This window comes from Alosa alosa, chromosome 6, assembly GCF_017589495.1.
Source record: "Alosa alosa isolate M-15738 ecotype Scorff River chromosome 6, AALO_Geno_1.1, whole genome shotgun sequence".
Classification (NCBI taxonomy): Eukaryota; Metazoa; Chordata; class Actinopteri; order Clupeiformes; family Clupeidae; genus Alosa; species Alosa alosa.
The window spans coordinates 16165027-16187802 of NC_063194.1; the positions used below are offsets into that span (position 1 = coordinate 16165027).

General features: G+C 47.5%; 1 protein-coding gene across 1 annotated transcript; it reads right to left on the reverse strand.

Moving 5' to 3' along the window:
• Positions 1-1108: 1108 nt before the first annotated feature.
• On the reverse strand, positions 1109-21177 carry setd1a (SET domain containing 1A, histone lysine methyltransferase). The gene is given in 22 exon segments (XM_048245917.1): positions 1109-3766; positions 4207-4344; positions 4838-4957; positions 6415-6525; positions 7132-7307; positions 8446-8854; positions 10191-11139; positions 11141-11549; positions 11713-11768; positions 11931-12138; positions 12547-12583; positions 13194-13363; positions 13853-13940; positions 14087-14257; positions 14663-15667; positions 16020-17877; positions 18052-18302; positions 18785-18909; positions 19048-19318; positions 19669-19767; positions 19895-20033; positions 20933-21177. Coding segments are annotated over 21 exon segments (6957 nt in total). The 5' UTR covers positions 20027-20033; positions 20933-21177; the 3' UTR covers positions 1109-3592.
• Positions 21178-22776: the final 1599 nt, after the last annotated feature.

The window sequence follows — 22776 nt, forward strand, 5'->3', positions numbered from 1 at the left end:
CTCTTATATTTGGTTAAGTTTACCCTTAATTTAATACCACTAAAAGCATAATTTGTCCATTTTTGTCTATTTTCATGGCTACCTTTTCATACTAAAACGGTCCTTTTGTCCACCACAGGGGACATGCTATAAAACTTAAAATAAAAATAATAAAAAAAAAAAAAAAAAATTGTAAGATGTTTTTTTTAATCCTAAATAGAAAGGAAATCATAACAAAAAATAAATTGTTGGACACTTTTTTTTCCCTCGTTCCCAGGAGGATATGATCGCCGCTTTGCTGCGCGGCGGTCATAATTACTGGGCACAATAATAGATAGTCAGCTCTCATGGGCAGAACACATCGATACCATAGTGAAGAAGATGGGTTGCGGTATCTCCATGGTGAGGAAATGTCTTTCTTATGTCCCTACACACATTGTGGGAAAGGTGTCTAAATCTTTTATGTCACCTGGATTATTGTGTACCTGTATGGTCATCTGCATCTAAAGATCAACTAAAGAAATTACAAACAGCACAGAACAAAGCGGCCAGGTTAGGATCACATTGTAAAACAAAAGAAAAGGTATCCGCACACTGTTTCTAAAGCTCCCAGTTTAATGGTGGGTGACACACAACTTTTCGACCACTCGAAAGTAGGCGAAGACCTGAGTGGTCGAAAACGTGTATCACCCACCATTAAGCTGGGAGCTTTAGAAACAGTATGCGGATACCTTTTCTTTTGTTTTACTCAGTATTTCTAGTATCCAGCACCTGTAGAATCGGTATAGATGTGTGTACACCTCTACACTTAAGTTTAGGATCACATTGTCCCATAAGAACAAACACTATTAGTATGCACCGTCGACTCTCATGGTTAATGGTAGAGAATAGGCTGGATTTCAACACAACTAAATTTTTCAGAAACACAGTCTTTTCTTCTCAACCGGTTTTCTTATATAACCAAATTGTTAGGTGTGATCCGGTTCATTCTTTTAACAATAAACAATTAAACAGATGAGTGAAAATTCCACTCAAATGTCAAAACAAACAGAGCATTTCACTGGTGCACCTGTTCACAATTTACAAAAAAAAAAAAAAAAAAAAAAAGTGGAGTGCAGTCAAGTTTTTTAAAAAATATTTTAATACACCATTAATAAAGGGTCCAACGCATTAATACAAGAGCAATATTGCAAATAATATTAAAATAATAAATCAAATTAGGAGGAGAGAAAAAAACAACAGAAAAACAAAAAACCCAATAAAAATAAGGTACGTGAAAGGTATGTACAGATTTTTTTTCTCGCTCTCTCTCAGGGAAAGTAGGGAAAAAAGGAAGGACATATTTACAAACTGGAACCCGTGTGTTTCTACGAGAAACAAACACTTCTACAATATTTACACGTTTTTCGTGAACTTTATGCTTTTTTTTTTTTTACTTTCACCTCAGAGGGTCAGTTTGCACTGAAAGGCTGCCGCAGAGCCTACAAATATTTTACAGGGTTCCCTCTTGCCAGAGTAAGTGAATGCTGACAGGGTCGCATGACTGGATAATAAAAAAACAATAACATAAAACTGTAACACACATTTAGATTAAAGTCAATGACAGTCGACCCATTTTGGACACACTTGGTGACTTGGCCTGAGCACAGAGATTTCCATTACATCAGTTGCACTAAACCTTCTGCCCGAATGATCAGTCCGGTCAAGCTGGATCGCATTTAGTGAACACAAAATTTTGAACAACCAATCCCCCTAACTTTAGGGAAAAGTCTTTAAAATGTCATTCTTATAGACCAAAACCTTGCCTCCCTTACAAAGGTAATCTCTTGCAAACATTCTCTCAAAGCACACCCACCCATTCACACACACACACACACACACACACACACAAATACACACTTCAATTGGGAATAGGGGATAAAATGGGGGTCTGACTTGGTCCATTAAAATGTATAATTAGTTTGGTTTTCTTCTAATAACATACCACCAGTGTTTAAAAAGGCCATAAAACAATTCTCTGTTAACAGGGTTGCCAATCTGGTAAAAATAAACATTGAAAAGGACAAAAGAAAAGAAAAATAAAGTCTACTGCACTTATCACACATCTCGCTGCCTTGTATATCTCCACTGAAAGTGAAAGTTTGTTTGCACTTTGTCTGTTCTTGCACAACACAACAATGGTATTTCACATGTTGAGAACTGAGTATTATGGGTATTCCATGTGAACTGAAGCAATTCTAACCACCATGAGAAATAGGCAAAAATAAAATCAATGACAGAGCCAAGAAATCAAACTTTGCATACAGTGTAGCGGAAACATGCCAATCACAAGCAACAAGGATGGGCACACAATCACTTTCACTGTTCTCACAGCTTATACCAAACTTTAAAAGTCTTGTAGTATAGGCATAATACTTCTAATGCTGAAAAGTTCATCCTTAACTAAGAACAATGTTGCGAACTTTATTCTGAACATGAACCACCTAGCTCTTCCAATGTCTTGCATCATTTGAAAATGTAACTTTAAAACGGACATCTTTGAATGCAGCCAGCTCAATATGCCCTTTAAATGGCCATATACGATTCTGCCAACTGACAGCTGTGCGCTTGAAGGTATAAGCACTTAAGGAAAGAAACTAAATGAAACGTCTGCCAATGGTATAAACATTGTCCTGGCAACAGAGCTGCAGAACATGTGAGCGAGAGAGAGAGAGAGAGAGAGAGAGAGAGAGAGAGAGAGAGAGAGAGAGATGTGAGGCATCTTTTCAGACAAGACCTGTCCATAAACTAACAGACTCTCAGTCAAACATTTAAAAAAAATAAACTAAAACTAACAGGGCATAAGAACACTGGGATCTGAAAAAACTTTCACTCACATTTACTCTCTCTCTCTCATTCATTCATAGACACACACACACACACACTTGCACACACACACTTGCACACACCTCATCCAATACTGCAGCAAGAGAAAATTCCAGGACCTGGAATTCAGATGAAATTTGGGTTGAACAAATACGGCTTTTGGATCACGGCCCACTCTTGCGGAGACGCTCTCAAAGTGATCTATGTGAGAGGCCTGCACCTGCACAGCGTCAGTGAGCCAGGGGGGTGACTGTGTGTGTTCCCATGTTCTACTTCCAGTCAGTAAGCCAGGGGGGTGACTGTGTGTGTTTCCATGTTCTACTTCCAGTCAGTGAGCAGCAGATTAGAAGTCTCTATGAGGGTCATAGGCATGTAGGTTTGCTTTGGAGTTGGCCGTCTTGACTTAGCTTGTGAAGAAAGTCAGATAGCCGGCACAGAGTTCAACCAGCTGCTAGGTAGCCTGTAGTCAATGAGAAACTGTGAGTCTATGAGAAACTGTGAGTCTATGAGAAACTGTGAGTCAATGAGAAACTGTGAGTCTATGAGAAACTGTGAGTCAATGAGAAACTGTGTACTTTCTTTCCTTCTTCTTTTTTCAGTTGTTGAAGCGGGTGTCACTATGGAAGCTGGGGTGGCCAAGGATCTGAACGCTGCGAGGCAGTGCTAACCAGGCAGCAGGAATAGGAGTGTGTGTGTGTGTGTGTGTGTGTGTGTGTGAGCACTGGGGTCCGTCTAGCCACGAGGCCTCTCAGTTGAGAGTTCCACGGCAGTTTTCTGTCCCGCACAGACAGGGGATCTTGTTCTCCTCAATGGGGAACTTGTAGTCGTAGGTGATCTCTTCATTGACGCCGATGGGCTGCTTGGAGTAGATCACAATCTTCTTCTGAGACTCGATGGTGATCACCTTTGCGTAACAGTTGGGCTGTGAGGGAGAGAAGGGGCAAAAAAAAGGAGTGAATGAGTGAACGAGTACACAGCGCAATAAAGAACAAGCCATATAACACCCCTGAAATGGACACCTGGGTGTTTTTTTTACACCAACTAGGGAACTTTAACCCAAGATAATCTGACCAGACAGCAGATCTCCCATCCTTGGACCATGACCTCCGAGCCATGATATCATTCAAGGACACATTCCACTTACCTTACCTTGGTGCTTAATGGGGTATACAATCCAAGAGATATTATGCAATCCAAAATTGACTGTACAATACAAGGTGCAATTAGCAGCTAGTCAAAATCACATTTGGGGAATTTGAGTGTCTGACAACATTGTGTCATGTGAGGGTTAGTGGTTGTGTTGTGTTGTATTGTGTGTTTGTGTGTGTGGGTGTGTGTGTGTGTTACACATAGGCCACTCACCGTGCAGCAATGGTTGATGAAGCGAGCCAGGTTTCCACACTTAGTGGCATCTATGATTGTGTCGTGGTCAACTCTGAACAGGTAGCTGCTCCCGATGCCCTCTTGAGCGTAGCGCTTCTCGCGGTTATCAGCCACCATCTGCAAACACACACAGACAGGATGAACACACACAAACACCCTCCTATACAAACATTATAAAACAAGGTCTAATGACTCTTCTCCACATCAGAATAACAGGTGCTGGGTTCACTCCCATTTTCTTTGACAAAATGTGCAAAACCTTTCCATGGCTTTTCTAGGTTGTTCATGAGCGTGGGAATCTTGCCTTCTATCTTCTGCGTGGGCAACCTGAGCTCAAACTGAAGGGCGGATGGCCTAAGGGTACTTGAGCAATAACAGGGTAATGACCTGACGTAGCCCTTAATGACCTTTGAGAGCATACAGATCTAACTCACTGGTACCCTTCTGACTGCGTGCGTGCGTGCGTGCGTGTGTGTGTGTGTGTGTGTGTGTGTGTGTGTGTCATTCCTTTTACAAGCAGAAAGGCTAGACTAATTGGGCCCTTGTTATGATATGTCCATCTATAGATCGAAGAGTGTGTTTATTATGCCTGAATGAGTGTGTATGTCACCTGTCTGATGTTCTGGCCCACATATTCTATGACCATCTCGTCCGCTGCAATGGGCTCCATGGCAAACAGACCCCATTCGTGGATACGACTGCGTCCAAAACGCAACTTCTTCTTCCGGAACTGAAACAAAGACAGGTACACAGACGCTCTTGAACCAGGTTCAAATATTATGTTATTGCAGTTTTTCGGGCACAATAAGACTCTTGTTTGTATGAGCTGCATAAGTGTGCGGAGGTTTTAAATCTCATATCCATCCTCCCCATGTTACCAAGGCCTTATCTTTGTGACCCTTGGCTGACATGCACTACCTCAGACAGTATATTTCAGCAGGTCTGTTTAAGGACATTAACCAAGCATTACCAAGATCTGTTTAGCTACTGTTTGCGCCAGTAACATATTGAGTATCACTACAGCGGCCACCCATGTCGAACTGTGAGCCGGTGCCGTGCGTCTTCGGAGGTCTCAAAAGCTTGTTGGCTTACACTAAACTTTTGGTAAACTGAGACAGGATTACACAAACAAACTTCCTGGCTATGCATTCCAGAGGTCCTCCTCAGTGCTTGTGACATGCAGATGGAATAAAATACTGTCAGTGGTGGGGTAAGACTATGTGGGGAGGGGGAAGTGTGCATGTTTGTATTTAGATAAATAATTTACAATATCATTTACAATTTAGACTGGACACAAGTCATACTGACGCCTACATTTACCAGTTTAGCTTAATCAAGCACACAGGTTTAGTCGTACTTCGCGACACGCTCATATGTGGGAGGCGAGCATACTTCCTTATTTTCACTTCAATGAATGCTTAGACTGTGCTGCCTTGTGTGCCTGGCAAACATTTTACTAATAGCTCTGAAAGTATAAAGGACTGTAGGCTATTCACTACAGGTGTAAGCAAAGAGGCCCATGTACGTTACGAGACCTTGCTTGCTTGCTGTACCTTTCCACCCTCACCAATATTTCACTCTGCATAGTGACCATCCCCGACTACCTAAACATTTGAAATATCGATCACTTAGATGTAACTTCAGTCAGTTTCCTAAACTATTGTCCTACGTCACAACTGCAGCTAAGAGTGACGTTCAACAGGCAGAATACAGATTGTTCAAATAATATGGTCGCGCAGGCTGCCATGGCTGCCTCTTGTGCCTGAGCTTTCCTATATCAGTGTCTCCAAAAATAGAGGAAGAGAATGGAGTGAATGGTGCATGCGTGATTGACTCGTGCGGTGAGACAGCCTACACAATGGGGTCCATTTCAAAGCAGTTTCTCCTTGACTGAGACTACATTGTTTAATGAAAACCGTCATGTGGCATAATAAAGTCATTACCGTGCTGCACCGATGAGCTCAGTGGCTCAGTCTGACCCCAACCATACCGCACTCAATATGAGCTCAGTGGCTCAGTCTGACCCCAACCGTGCCAAAATGGGAGTCCTTGATTAGAATGCTGGCTTATTGTGGGTAACAATAGCATGCATCAACAAAGAGACTCGGATTTTCATTACGTGTGTGTGTGTGGCACATGTTAAGAGTGTTCAGCAGTGCGAGTTTCAGAAAGTGAACATTCACATACCTTGAGCTGATTGAGCTTGAGGAGGTCTGAGTCCATGACGGCCGGCGTGCCGATGGCACTCAGGAGACGCCGCTGCTCTGAGCGCCTCTCCGAGAGGAGGCGGTTCGAACCCTGAGACCATAAAGGGGTCGTGGTGAATACAAAAGCCAGAGAAAGGCCATTTTCTTTTGCCATGAACACCCACACTCAACTGTAATGGGTTGCCAAGCTACTCCTGGCAACCTCAAACCAAGATTGACACTATTGTTGTTATGCCAACAGTACAACTGTTGCGTCATGTTTCTTGTTAGCACTGAAAGGACCCAGTCAGGTTCAACATTTAAAAGAGCGCCATCTGTCTTCATTCTTGATCTTTATTTTTAAAAAGGTCACCGAGCCCCAAAATTGGACCACATCATTCACTGACAACGGGGAAATGGAGCAAATGTGAGGCTTCCTACAGAGAATGACAAAAGCAGAGGCCTCAAGACCGGCCCTGCCATGGAGTCCCACAGGGAGCTACAGGCAGAAGTGAAATGTAGAGGGGGAAGGCCACGAAAATTCCACAATAAAATGCAGAAGAGCAACAGAAAGAAAGACAGGTTTAAACCTCAGCGAGCAGAGAAGGGATTTTAAAAGAGATATGGGGGAGCTCCTGGATTTTCTTGGGGATAAAAAAAAGTACCCGTCTAGCCGCCATTATTTATCGATATAGAGAAACCCCAGAGGCAGTCTTACCGTGACGTCGTAGTCCATCTCCAGCATGGACTCGGGCAGGTCCAGGTCCAGGTAGACGTCCTTCTCCTTGCGGCTGATGGCATAGTAGCCCTCGCTTCGGGCACAGCCGGTCACGTGCTCCCTCAATTGTCCGTCCACCGCCTTCTTCTTGCGCCGTGGGTGCGGGAGATTGGTCAGTGCAAGCCAAACGTTAAGGCGTCAAAATGGTTCAGTGAGGACAAATATTTATGATAAAAAAATCCAAATAGGCAGTGGTAAAAACATGGCAAATTGAGTTATTGAGTATGTGGTAGAACAGCACACAACAATTATAGCATCACATAAACTTGTTTTGCAATTAGACATATCTGTGGAGGGGCGGACAATGATTTATATTCTGGAATCTTTCCAGGGACATCATCACCCTCTTGCATGGAATGCCCCAGAACAGCAGCCAAGGCACTTTCACAGCCCACCCTCTTAGGACACATTCTTTCCCTCTCCCTGGCCTTCTATCACTCATACCCTGCAACCTTTGCTGCTCTCTATAGTTTCTCCTCTGCTGCCCATTCCAACATAAATGTGTATGCCATTTGTGTGTGTGAGCATGCACGTACAGACATAGACAAACACACACACACACACACACATATATATGTATACCTAAGTATTCTGCCTTTCGTTCCAGATATCAGCCTTGCTAAACATTCCACCCTCCTTTATCTCATCTACAGCTGTATGCTTCCATTCCCACCTGTTTAAAGGTTTAGGAATGTTACTTCACCATAATTTTTTCCATGAACTAATTCTCAAAGGCACGATAAACCTCTGCTATGGACCAAAATCACTAAGCCCAGATAGTTTGCAACTAAGCCTAGGCTCTGAATGATGTGACTACCACGACAAACAGCTCCACCTCCTAGTTAATGTATGGGACTAAAGGGCCATTCAACATGAAGACATGAAGAAATATCGTTGGGGATCACTTTCAGAGCAATTTTGATAAAAGGCTGAGTCAATCAAATTTTAGCCATCAACACGAGGAGAGACTTTCCTTATCGTTGGTCAGGGTGGACGCTTTTGTCTTTCTAGTTATCCGTCCTGGTGTGAATGGCCCTCATAAGGTACTAGTTCAGACTTCATTCCTCACACCTCCACAGCTGCTCTCGTAATCACAAACTCACAAATGTGTTTCCCTGAATATTTCGCTACGCACCCACTGCGCTTAGACGATTGCATTTCTTGTCATGAGAAGGCATGACCGCTGTGTGACCTTGTCTCCCCCCCTCCCACACACACCCAGAGGCCTCTTTCCTTCCTGCATTTCAAGGATATCAGTGTGGGGGACCCAGTGTGTGTCATTGAGCCAGTCTGAGCTCTGGTCGTTCTGGAGGAGCTTCTCGTAGGTGCTCTTTAGCAGTCGCATGTCCTCGCCGTCCAGCCCCGAGTTCCAGATGTCGTACAGGATGGTCATCTGCTCGAACTCGCTGCGCTGGTCGTAGGAGCGTGGCAGTGGTGGGGGCGGCGAGGGCGTGCAAGGGACAAGCTGGTGCTGCTTCGGTCGTCGCTGGGGGGTCAGGCCCGCCTCCTGCAGGAAGAGCCGCTCGCTCTTGCGCAGCTCCTCGGGCTGGCCGTCGGCGGTCCGGCCAAACAGCTCATCGTCCGAGTCGGACAGGTCGTCTGAGTCCGAGAGCTCGCCCGACTCCAGCTGCTCCACGTCCACGTCCACCTCCGGCTCCACATCCTGAAGCAGAGGGATGAGGGAGGGACAGGCGGAAGAGAAAACTAAATCACACTTATTAAACCCTTAAAAAACACCACTTATTAAAAAATGCCGCAAGTCATGTTCTAATTTTGTGAAAACATTCCATGAGAACAATACAGATGACCTCAAACGTAGCCCATCCAATTCATGGGCCTAGCAAGTCATATCAAAGTCACCATCTATCAGAGCACTGTACACCAAGCATGGATGAAAAGAATATGTGGCCTTTAAAGGTCATTTTCATCAGGTTGACTTTCAGTAATGGTGTGGATTTATATTACTTTCAGTCAAACATTCCGCGAAACGTTTTTATTGTTCTGTATGATTGTTGTATTGTTCCGGGTTCATTGTTTTCTGCAAACTTCCCCAACCTCATTTTGCATTCTTGACTAAAACAATGGACCTTTCTGGTAAACATACCGGAGAACTCTATTAGATATTTTAAAAAACACGTTTACAAACAATGTATAAAACTCTTTTGGATGGGATTCTGTAAAAATCAGTTCAGTTTAGACACTGGTGAATGAAAGACGTGCATTTGCCTTGTTTGTACAAATCAAGTACAGCCTGAAAAGTTTCAAAGTAGGCTATAACCCTTCAACCCACAAATGTGGCAGGTACAGCCAGTGACACAAAGCAAATGTGTGTCACTTTCCCACAATGTGGTTTGGTAGTAACTAATGACACACAAAACAAAAAGACACACACAAGCAAAACCAAAACAGCCAAGTTTAACTGGAACAGCCTTAAAAAAGCCACAGGATTCAGTTCTCAGTTCTCACAAATCTAAGTATTCTGGTATATCTACACAGGGTTCCCACAACTTGGTCAAATTCAAGGACCTTTCAAGGACTTTCCAGGCCCAATATCCTCAAATTCAAGGACCTAATGTGTTGATAAATTTCAAGCGCGGGCATGGTTAAATCATGTTACCTCAACAGACCAAGGATACCTTGTCACAGTTTTCAGGTTCGGAGTAATTTCACTCTAGGGTTCTTTTGCAACATGACCCCGAGCCAAACGCCCTCTCAGAACCTGTTTTCCCTTAGTTGACATCCTTATGCATGCTTCCTGCCAGGACTTTTACTCCGAACCATCGCTTTAACAGAGAATCAAGTAATGATTATGTGGTTTATTTCATAACGTGTGGCACAGGATGTATCATCCTAGAACATCCAGCTCACAAATGTTAAGAAATCAAGTTTACTTAACAGAGGGTCTGGTCACCTTCCTACATCCTTCACCCACACACACACATACGCACACCGTTGCAAAAACATGTAACATGCACCACGCAACACGCAACGGCCCATACCTCCGGCTTCCACTTCTTCTGCTTTTTGGTCTCCTTTTCCTTCTGCTTCTTGGGCGACACTGGCTCCAGTTCCGCTGAGTCTTTCCTCCTCCTCTTCTTCGTCTTCCCCAGCACCACGGCCTCCAGCTCAGTCTCCCGTGCCGCTGCCGGGCCTCTGCGTTTGGCCCCTGGTCCTGGCGGGGTGAGAGCCGCCGCCTTCGCCTCAGCCACGTCTCCGGCCTCACACAGCAGTCCCAGGGGCCCGTACGGGTCGGTGATGGCGGCCTCCCCGATGACCTCCTCCGGCGCCTCCAACACGCTCGAGATGGCGTGGTGGTTGAGGTCGGAGGGCAAGAGTAAGGCCGGTTCTGTCTTGCCGGCGGAGCCCTTCCTGTGGGAGGCGGGGGTCGAGGGTTGGGGCACCACGGGCGCCCGGAAGTAGTTGTGCTCGGCGAGCGCCAGCAGGCCCTCGGGGTGCATGGTGGACGGGACGGGCGCGCGGCCCCGTGGGGAGAACAGGAAGTCGTCCTCCTCCAGCTTGTGCTCCTCCGCCTCGTCCGATGTCTCCGTCTCCTCCGAGTCGCCGTCGCCAGGCTCCAGGGTGAGCGCCACGTCGGCAAGAACAGCCAGGTCGGGCGTAGACGCCGAGGCGAGCTGCAGCAGGCTGGACGCGCCCAGCTGCTCCCGCAGCCGGAGTCTCTGCTCACGCTCCCTCTCGTCCAGCTCGTCCTCCTCGTCCTCCTCTAGCAGCGGCGGGTGAGTGGCCGAGGGGGCCGAGATGCTGGAGGTGCGCGGCCGGCCGCGCCCTCGGCCCTTGTGGACGGGGCTGGGTGGTGCCGGCTCCTCGTAGGCCACACGCACCATGGAGGCATGGTCCAGCGGTAGGTTCTGCACGGTCGCGTACACACGCGGTGGCTTGGGCATCGTCTTTACGGCGGGGCCTTGCCGGGCGCTGCTTGCCGCTGTTTGGCTTCTTTGGCTCCTCGGGCCGCAGGGCGCGCAACGGGGGTGGCACGGTGAGCACAGCGGCGGGGCCTGGGGACGGGGACAGTGCGTTGGCCTCTCCGGGACGCGAGGCGAAGGGGAGCAGCAGGGGGGTTTTGTTCGTGGAGGCCACGGGGACTGTGGCGGCCGGGGCGCTGGCCGAGGGCTCGGGGGGTTGTGCTTTGACCGGGAGGAGCGGGGCAGGCTGGGGGGCAGCGGCCGAGGCAGACTGGGACAGGGGGGCACTGGGGGGCTTGAAGTCGGACTCGTCCGTGGAGAAAGAGACGGTCTTTCTGCGCTTTTTGAGCGGGGGGAGGAGGAGGACTGGGGAGGACGGTCGAGGGGGAGGCATAGGTGGAGAGGGAGGCCGCTGGTCCTTTGGTAATGGAGTGACTTCTGGAGAGAAAGAAAGAAAGAAAGAAAGAAAGAAAGAAAGAAAGGGGGGAAAAAAAGAGAGGAGAGGGAGAAAATAACCAAGACAAAATTAGAACCTGTTTGTATTCAAATTGAATTAGCTTATTATTACACAACACCACCTGACTAATTTCACATGACTCACCTGATTTAATCTCTGAGCCAGCAGCTGCAGCTGATTGGTTGACAAGTGCTCTATCACTAAGAAATGAAAACAAACATTACGTGTCTGTGGGAAATATGAGAGGCAGTACACAACATAACAATTTCATAACATGTACTTACTGACAAACAGAACATAGATTTCTCAGCAATAACAGTGCTTTGTTGCGTACCAATTAGCTACCCATATATCACCAATACCTCTCATTCTCCTTCTCGGAGTCCAGTGCCATGCTGTCCATGGTGGACTCATCCATGGTGTCCAGACCTTCACTCTCCCCAGCCCTCTCGCCCTCTTCCTCCTCTTCCTCATCTTCTGATGATGATGACGAGGATAGCGATGAGGAAGAGGACGTTTCAGAGGAAGAGGAGAGGCTTTCATCATCACTGTCACCACTGATTGCCTCATCTAGGAGAAATACCAAAGCACAATGAACATGACAAAGAAAAGCCAAATGTTGCTGACACTTTGCATGAGTACAGATGCCTTGGAAGGAATGCTTTGATTAAAAATGCATATCTTTACATCTGCTTAGATCCGTTTTGCATTGTAAAGCAATAATGACTGATCTCCATACACTTTCAAATTGCACCAAAAAACTTTGGACTTTGGAAAAAGAATATACCGTAATTTCCCAACTATTAACCGTGGTTTATACCTTGACTTTGCACAATTTCTTCAGCTATGAGGTTAATACAAGGGGGCAGGTGGAGAGATAAACCATTAATATGGTTTTGTTTTTTTAACGTGAAACACTGTCCTGCGGCTATACACAACGTGGCTAATACACAGGAAATTACTGGGAATTGGTCTCACCATCTGACTCATCCTCCTTGTCGCTGTCCTCATCTTCCTGCAAAGAGGAAAACAACAGCTATAAAACATCTGTCATCATGATGGGCAATACATTGTTTCCTTAACCTGTCTACTTATTAAAAACACACTTCTCAGAATTCTCTTGAAATTCACAGTAAGTCTAGAGGGCCCGGAGGGTGGCGTAAACAAACGCATGAAATGAATTGCTGCCATCTAGCGTTTGGGACAGAAATCACAGGTATGGATGTGGTGCAGATTTACTGAAGTGTGGGTTTATTTTGTTTACATAAAAAAAAAAAAAAAAAAAAAAAAAAAAAAAAATTCACATTCAATCATTATCATAAATCAAATTATCTTTCAACAGCATTTTGTTTAACTGAAGTTTACAGGTTGTTAATGTTTGTCTTCGCTGAAAACGCATGTCATGAAAAACACTTATAACATTTATTTACTTATTATTATTATTTATTTACCTCACATTTATCAGTTGGTAGTGTAAAAAAGCAAGCAATGTGTTGGAATACTTACCTGTTGTGATGGAAAAATAACTAACATGGCGCAAGAAACCCATAACTAATATATCCAACACATTCTATTCCCCAAATCCTCCCTGTGTAAACATGCAGAGGAGTGAAAAACATGCATACCTTGTCAGAGGAGGAGCCCTCGGACGTCTCCTCTCCTTCACTGTCCAGGTCAAAGCCCTTCCTGCTCTTCGTCCTTTTCTTTCGCCGTCTGCTGCTGTCCCTCTCTGAGCCACGGCCGTCTCCATCACCTCGGCCACCGGCACCGTCCGCAACTTTACCCTGGTAAGAGTCTGGAGCAGGTGGCCAGAGTGGGACGGGGTGGGTGATGGAGGAAAAAAAATCCATAAGACCCTCAGATCAGGGACAAATGTTGCATCTAGGATTTGCTTAAAAAGAGCCCTGCTAGATGTCTATAAGTACTTTCATTATCAGACAAAAAATACAAAAATGTGTCCAGTATTGAGCTAGGTAAGTGAGGGGGTAGATTAACATCACACCTATGATAGTTTCTTTCCCTTTACTGGGGTAAACAAACACACATGTATCTCTGTAGGTATCCTGTCCAGGTTGATTGACACTTAATGATATGTTGATCATTACCAGCTGCTGTCTTATGAAAGTACTGCTGGGATTAGAAGGCTAGCTCTTTTATAATATTGAACGGATGAGTCTTGAAAGAGACGTCTGCCAACAGGGCCGCAAATTGAAAAATCCCAGACATCCCTTTAAAATGTGAGCGGACAACTCATGATTCCAGTGTGCTGAACCTAAGAGCCCACCTTCATCTTCCTCATCAGGCGGTGTGGAGGGTCGCTTGATCTTCATCTCTCCGCCATCACCCAGCTCTTGCGGTTCTTTCCTTTTTACCTGAAACACACACAAACAGCAAATTAATGGGAAAAGTTCTGCTAAACTATCAGTAAGACCAGGGAAAACATGTCCGTACAGAAAAGCATAACTTTATCAGTGCTGGTTCTCTACTACAGCATGGTGTGCATGTGTGGGGTCTGTACCTTGAAGGAAGGCAGTCGGAGCGCCCCCCGCAGGGCGAAGCCTTCCATGCCGCCGCTCTTGGCCCAGTCCACCAGGGACATGAGTGGCTGCACTGGCCGGCTGCTGGTCTGCTTCTCCTCCTTCTTCTCCTCCTCCCGCACCGCCACGCCTCGCATGGGGGTCTGGAAGGGCTGAGAGTGGACACACACAGATCGAGGTTAAACCAGAGCAGTAGTACTTGCAGATTGAAGTGTCTCGACTGCAGTCCCACACTTGTTCTGAGACAGGGGATGATCATATGGTCATCACCACACTGGCCTTATCTGCTCTTATGTGCAACTACTTACAAGCCTTCTAGACTGGACAAATCAATCTTGTCAAATGCATTCCAATGTAAACAGAGTTGGAATGACAAGTGCAGAAAGAAGAAAGAAGAAACAAAAAAACAAAAGACAGAAACAAAGACCTATTCTTCACTGAACAAATGTTGCCACCACCACTCAGCAGCCATCTATGGGGGAAAAAATCTGTATTTTTAGTTTGTATTTGTGAAGATCACCCTCAACTGAATGCATTAGGTCAGTGGCTGTCCTCACCTTGGCCTTCCTCTCCTTGCGCTCCCACCACTCGTCGAAGGTGCCGAAGGCGATGTTCTCCACCATCTTGCGCTTGAGGTCCCTCTGCATGATGTTCTTCATCTCCTGGATGAGCGAGGCCATAACCAGCTGCACCGTGGCCTCGTGCGGGCTCTGGCCCAGCATGGGCACCTGCGGGTCAGCCGGCGCCACGTACTGCTCCCCCTCCGCGCCGCTCAGCGCCCCGAATGGCGGCGGCGGGTAGTGCGAGGGGTAGTGCTGGGGCAGCACGTGCGGTGGCCAGGCCGAGGGTGGTGGCGGAGGCAGCGAGTGGGGGTGGTGGGGAGGCGGCAGCTGGCCCGTGTGGGGGTCCGGGTAGGCGTAGGGCATGTGAGGGGGCATATAACGGTGGTCCTGGTCGTAGTGGGCACCAGCTGCACCCTCTTGGTCCATGTAGGGGTGGTGCGGCGGCGGCGGGGGCATGCCGTGCAGGTGGTAGGAGGCGCCTGGTGGGGGCGCCTCGCCGGGCGGAGGGGCCGCCGTGCCATTGGAGGACCCCGTGGCGCGCATCTGGTGCAGGCGGCTGAGCATCTGCGTCTGCATCTGGAAGGACATGGGCGCGCCGCCGCTGTACTGGCTCATCAGCTCCACGGACGAGGCGTAGTCGTAAGGCAGGTGGTGGCCCAGTGGCGGCGGGTACTCCGGGTGCAGCTCCATGGGCGGCATCGGCGGCGGGATGCCCGGCGGGGGAGGGGGCTGCAGGGAGAAGCCCGGCGGGGGAGGTGGGGGCAGGTGAGGAGGGTAGGAGGGGATGGGGGGCGGTGGCATGGCCGAGCTGAAGTGCTGGCCGGAGTCCGAGAGGGAGGGCGGGGGGGTTGACGAGGGGTCCGGTGTCTGAGGGGGCAGCGCCGACTGCGAAGAGGCCGTCGGGGACGAGGAGGACGACAGGGCCGAGGCTGCGGCCATGGGGTTCTCCTCCTCCTCGTCGGAGATTTCCATGTCCTCCCCAGAGGAGTGAGGGGAGGCCTGTGGAGAGATGATAGATAGAGATAGATAGATAGATAGATAGATTGATTGATGGATAGATAAATACTTTATTGATCCCCAAGAACAGCAAAAAGGGAAGAGACAGCAGTTGACATAGAGGAGACCGTTGTTTATTTTAACCATCAGTCTGGACAAAAATAAATGGTTATACAGAGTACATAGCACTATCAGAGCTTAGCTGAGACATCACATTGCAGTGTAAAAATACGAAGCTGAGTAATCATTTTAGGAAGCATGTTATGACCCTGAAACTGTACTCATTGATGAATACAATGCCCTCTACATCAACAACTAAATATCTCAAATACATACACCACTGAAGGTGGCCTACCTGGGCTTGCCCGTTGTAGGTGGGTGGCGTATGTGCCCCCTTCTTCTTGCTGTCGACAGATTCTTCCTGCCTGTAGGCATTGGAGAGGCCACTCTGGACCAGTGGTGACTCCGAGACAGTGCTCTGAGCCGTCGACGAAGGTGTTGCCGCGGCGATCACCGCAGGGCTCTTCCTCGTCTCCTCTGCTTCCTCTGAACCCTGCTTTCGGCCTCGGTGCCTGCGCCCATCTCTGTCCCTCTCTCCTTTCCTCCGCGCATGGGTCTCATCCGTCTCTCCTCTCCTCCGCTGACGCTCCCTCTCTCCGCCTTCCTCCCGGGACTTCCTGCTCCTGCTCTCCTCCGCTCCGGGTGCGGTCCCCACTCCCCCTGCGTCTCGCTGACCCCCCGAGCCCTTGGGCCTCTCCTCGCCCTCCTCTTCCTCTTCGTCAGAGGCCAAGAAGGAGAACTTGGCCTTCTGCTCCTTCAGGAGCATCTCGATACGCGAGTCCAGGCTGCTGCTGTGGTGCATGAACGGCAGGCTCTCGTTGGTGGAGTCCGGCTCTGGGGAGGAGGAGTCGCGCTGGGGCAGCGCGGGCGAGAGGGACGCCGAGGAGGAGGAGGGAGGAAGGTGGTGAGGCAGAGAGGTAGAGGAGGGCGAGCTGGAGGAAGAGGCCACAGCCGGGTGGAGAGGGGAGGAGGGGGGAGGGGAGCGGGGAGGGATGGGCGGTGTGCTGGGACGGCGTTTGGGTTTGGTCCATTGCTCCTCGCGCACCGGACTGTCCTGACCGAAGTCCAGAGCGCCTAGAGTCTCCGCCACGGCGGCCGCTATGACCGAAGCCGGGGGCAAAGGTGGGGGAGGAGGCGGAGGAGGTGGTGGCAGGGGTGTGTGGTGCGGAACGGCCCGGAAGTCACCGTCCGACGAGCTGCCCAGGCCCCGGTCCCCAAGACGAGAGGACGCGGGGTCCAAGCGAGAGGAGCTGGAGGGTTCGTGGTGGGGTAGTGGGAGATGGTCTTTAGACGCCGAGCCGGAGGACGATGACGACGAGTAGGGAGGCGACAGGCTGTTGGAGGACCGGTGGTGCCCTGAGGAGTTGGGGTGACCGTATCGCGGGTCGGAACTGCTGGCGTAGTCGGGAGCATCGCGCTCCCAGTCGCGCTCGCGGTCCCGGCTGTCCCGCCTGCGGCTGGCCCCGTGGTGGTTGTGTGAGTGGTGGTGGTTGCGATGCCTCTGGTGACCGTGGTCCCCTGAGCGCGAGCCCACACTGTCGCGCCGGTAACCACGCTCCCGGTCCTCACTGGCCCGCCGCTCTCCGTGGTGCCCGTGGTGCGAGTGGTGGGAATGATGGGAGGACTTACCCAAGGAGGAGGCCGAGGAGGCCGAAGAGGAGGTGGCGGCGGTGGCCTCCTGCTGGTGGTGGTAGGAGCCGCGGCGAGAGCTGATGCCTCCGTAGCGTCCAGCCGAGTCTCTGTCTCGGTCCCTCTCGCGGTCCCGATCTCGGTCCCTGTCCCGCCCCAGACCCCTGTCTCTGTCCCTGTCCCGGTCCAACATGGGCGGCTGCTGCTCGTACTGGGGGACTTGCGAGGGAGGTGGCATGGGCGGGTGAAGCGGCATGTGATGGGCGCCGGGGTTGGCGAAAGGTGGGTAACAAGGGGGCTCGTTGGGTCGGAAGGGAGCAGAGGGCGGTGGGTAGCCGGGGCGACCTCGGTGGAACATGGGGGGCTCCTGGGGGGGCATGTGGGGGTCGTCGTGGTAACGGGAGCCCTTGAAGCCGCCCAGTGATGACGAGGAGGAGACTGCTGAGGAGGAACAGGAGGACGAGGGCAGGATGTCCTGCGGAGGGTAGCCGCTTCCCATAGGACCAGCACTGAAACCACCGTGCCTGGGACGGGGGAAAAATGTTACATAAAGAAAAAGAGAGGTCAAACTTTGCCTAAAGACACTGCACAACATTACAGCTGCATAACTGACTGAGGCCACACACCAATAGTGTTGAACGTTATTAACTGTTTTAAAATCCACAAAACTGGCTCTAACACAGAGTACGAAAGAATACCTTCCAACGGCATAGCCGGAATCCTGGGAGAAAGGGGTCCCTGAGCGAGGGGTGTAGGGAGTCCCCCCACCCTGGGAGGATGTGGAACCTGGGGTGTAGGGCCCACCCAAGGAAGAGGGGGTGTTGTCCAGACGCTGATCACCAAAGCCTGTATCCGCAGAACACGGTGTGGTGCTACCGGACGTAACAGGGGGTATGCCAGCGGGCATTGTCAACTGTTCTGTTGAAAGCCGCCGCCTAATATCTGAGGACTGCAAAGGAAAAACAAGGGAGGAGGCCACACATTAGACAGATATAGACGGATCAATACTATTCTGGAGGAAATGTAGGATTTAGGGGGAAATAAACACTAGAAGAGAGGAAGAAATGATGGCCCTTTTACCATCAGGATTGTTAACATTAAGGACACTATTACAGTTACACACTAGTAAATAGATGTATAGCTGCTGAAGAGGCACAGTCCCAGCAGTGCAAACCTGATCTACTAACTTGTGCTTTGTGAAAGCATTTTGTATATCAAAACCAGGTTCTACTGTGGGTGTGCATTTTAAAGGTCTACAGTGGAGTTTTTGCCACATGATCAGATTGTTTCTTTACGAGGTGTTGCAATTTTGTTTCTTCACCTATAGTACATTACTTTTATTTTTGCAAACACAAGCCAATGCAAATTGACATTCTTCACACATACACACATTTTTCAAACAAAACGATGGCTTTGCAGAAATTGCCTCACCGTGTCTGGCTGGGTAGGGGCAGGAGGCTGGAACCTCTCAGTCAAGGCCTTTCCTCCAGTGGGTACTGTTTGTGGGGTGTAGGAGCCATTCACTATCAGATCATAGTACTTCATTCTCTGCTGGCCTGCATTTGAAAGTAAGAAAGTTAATGACCGTTAAAAGTGAACTGTGAGATGAAGTAAGAGACATTCATGACCACAACAACCTGTTCAACCTTTTCAATTGGGATAATAACTTGCACAATACTGTTTATAAATGGCACCTTTTATGTCAAGCTGAACATGGACAATGTTGCCCATGACCGAGGTGTTGTGCAGGTGCTTGACTGTATCCTTTGCTCCCCTAGTGCTGGTAAACAGCACCCTTGCTAGGCCAAGATGCTTCCTGGTCTTCGGATGGAACAGGATTTCCATCTCCTCCACCTCACCAAACTTGGCACACATCTCCGCCAAAAAGGGCTCCTTGATGTTGTCATTGAGACGAGCAAAAGTCACCTCCTTAAGTGGGATGGGCCCCACATAGTATTCATCCAGCTGTGGTGCAAGAAAAAAGTGACACAGAAGATGCTTCAGTGAATATCAATACAGAAAAGAACAGCCAAAGAGGACAAAAGGCATGGTGTATTACAGCCTGGAGGATGATCAAAGAATTTACAACAGCAACAAATACTGAACAATACCCTGGGACACGTATAGAGAGGAAACCTACAGGTCCCTTGCTCAAGGGTCAAGTGGAAAATGACTGAACTGATTATACATCAGAAACAGAGGTATATTAAAATGTTATAAATAATTGATTGGAAGGAGCCATAGCAGCCTATACAAGAGCATACTTCAGAATTTGAAATACACATAGGCCAGGTGTGGGAACAGCAAACACAGACCTTAAATTTGGGCAATGGCAGCACCATATCAGTGTGTCTAGACCAGATCCGGCGTGGTCTGGGGTCACGTAACTCCCCAACCGGTGGGAAACCTGAATCCTGGAGAGGGCAGTAAAATGATATGCATATACTTCCACTAACTTAAATCTCTAAAACAGGTAAGACTAGAGTCACAGTATGCAATCACATACACAAACAAACAAACAGACTAACTCAGGACACTTACTGGAACGCTGAAGTGAATTCCATCGTATCTGTAGATTTTCTGGGCAACCCTCCTTATGGTTGGGTCCTGAAGAAGCTTGTAGCTCTTCCATTGCAGACTGAGAGCACGGTCTGCTCCATTGTCTGGATCCATGCTATTTCTGACAAATGGACAGAAATCACAATTAGCTACAACACAAACTCGCATTTTAAGATGACCTACGAGGGCAGATGAAAAGCACATAATCAGTTCATTAGCTTAAGAAACGTGTCTTGTAATATGAACCTCACTGACTGTGGATCAGTAAATTTGACTCAAAATTCGTCAGCTTACTAAAGCAATAGTACTCGCAGCATCAGAGTTTGACCTAGGCCCTCCAATGAACAGCACTTGCAGCAGGTGCACTGCGCTTCACTGTTGTCATCACTTAAGCTATCTGAAGCAGCTTGCGATCATTGGCAGGTTGATTTAAACGTACTGTATCGTTGTTGGCATTGACCAGCAACTGGTACATCTAAAAAAGCAATCTAGCAAACAGACCTCCTACAGTAGACCCAACGCAGAATACTAGTTGTCGTGGCAACAGGGTAACTTCTCTAGATGGCAACATTAGCTACGTTAATTAATCGAATACGTAACGTTACTACAATAACTAATCATTACCATGTTAACGTCAAAGGTCTGGTTTCTCACGATTATCATTATTGACGATGCTTCACAAGTTATTGTCACAAATGGCAACTTCGCCCGACTATGGCCAAGCAAAATTCACTAAACATCCAAGTACTAAGCCAAGCGAAGTTAGTTAGTTAACGTTAACTTTACAACGTTAGCTGACGTTAACAGTTAACGTTAACTGGGTTATAACGGTATAATGTAAACGGTATATATAAATATATATATATAAAAAAAAAAACTCTTATAATGTTACCTTCCCTATGTTAAGAGTATCGTAACTGACTTGCAAACCAGTATAACGCTAACGTTACTGTTAAAAGGCTAGAACTAACGTCTGTTAGCCAAATTGTAGCTTAACCGTGTTTTGTTTGCTAACGTTACCTGCGTTTCAGCTCAGTTAAGATAAATAACAAACGATTCAGCCAAGTTAAGTGACAGGCTGAAAGTAAACGTTAGCATGATAACCGATCACTATTTTGAACAAAGTCTGTTTGCTAGATAGTCAGAAACAGAACTACAACAGTTAACGCCAGTTGGCAAATCCTTCTACAGCCGTCTTTGCAACCAAATTGCAGCTTGCTCGTTTGTTACGTTAGCTACCCTAGCATGGCTCTGTCCCTGGCTAACTTGATAACAAACAGCTAACATTAGCTAACGTTAATTCTGAAGTCAGCTTGCTAACGTTAGCCAGCTAATGTTAACCAACTAGCCCTGTAAAAATAGTGATGTTTGCCAAACATTTACACGCTGCATTAAATTGCCACTGCTTCTGCATCTCTTTATCTCAAAACACCTCCTGGATTTCTTATTCCAAACTCACACAAACAACCCCGCTCCTTTCAAGTCTGTTGCCCGCTTCACCGAACTACCAAAACGCCGCTAGTGTAACGTTAGGCCTTCACTGAACGGGGAAAAACAGAAAGTCCTTTGCTAATTGCAAGTCTGATTCCGATCGAGAGGCCATGATATCTTCCTACAAAGGTGTCGCTAGAATTCCGGTGCTGTTCGGAAACATTGCTCTCGGCTAAATTACACTTAAAAGCGACGTTTTTCACAAAATCAAAATAATACAGTGCGCGGCCATCGCATTACTAACCAGAAGCCTCGCCTGTTCTCTCCATCAGTCACTGAGAATAACATTCGTAATTTCCTGTCGGCACTTTCCACAAAAGTCAATTCACTTGTCTAATAATAACAAGCGAATACATTAGTCATAAAACGTAATAACATCTGAAGACAAATAGCAGGACACATTTATTGCCTGCTATTGTTAATGGACATACATCAGAACCGCACCGATGAAGCTGTAAAAAAATAAATAGGTTTAAGAGAATGACGAATATAGACTCATGGTTTTGTGAATGCTTTTACTCTTATCTCACCAGCACTGATGTCGGTTGTGACATAGGGTTGTGAACATCGTCTTCTTCAAGCATTGTGACAGTATTACCTATTTTGGAGATTATTACAACACTTTTTTTTTAATGCATGTGCTGGCTGCTTGTACTTAATTCAAGTTAGGCCCAGTCATGTTTGCCTACAGGGAAGCCAACATTTTGGAAATATTTCAAGGTCCACGCATCTTAACCATCTCAGACTTGATGAAAATGTTTTATGAAAGTAGGCCTATGTCTGTGTTTATCTAAGCACAAGGTCCCATGCCCAAAACCAGAGTCGGCTACTGGGTACATTTTTGTCTCTCGGTTGGAAAGACTTCAGAATAGCCCATTGTCTTTCTGTCCCCTTTTGTAATTGCGAAAACGCAGAACTAGCAAGGCAATATCACATACAGGTTTTGGGCTGAGTGTGTTGAGTTTGGTGTTGAGCTGATTTTTGCTGCCAATGTATCGCCAATTTGTCTTTGGGATGACAGATAAACAAGGTCTGCACAGTGGACAGAGGGGTTTTGAGCCATTTGCAGTAGGCTATAGAGCAGGGGTCTCCAACCTTTTTGGGAATGAGGGCTACCCGAAGGACTCAAAATCATATGGAGGGCTACTCATTTGAAACAAACAGACCCTCACCCCTTTTTTGCGAGGGTAATCCTCCTAAATAATATGTGATTTTTACATCTAAATAATCAATATTATGTAGGCCTATAATCCTTTATGTAGCAACTGTATTTTCATCTGATTCTTCAATACTTCAATATCAATATGCAATATTCAACATTTTTATTCAGTTTGTTCATTTCAAAAATTGCATGGAGAATCTAATCAATTTTT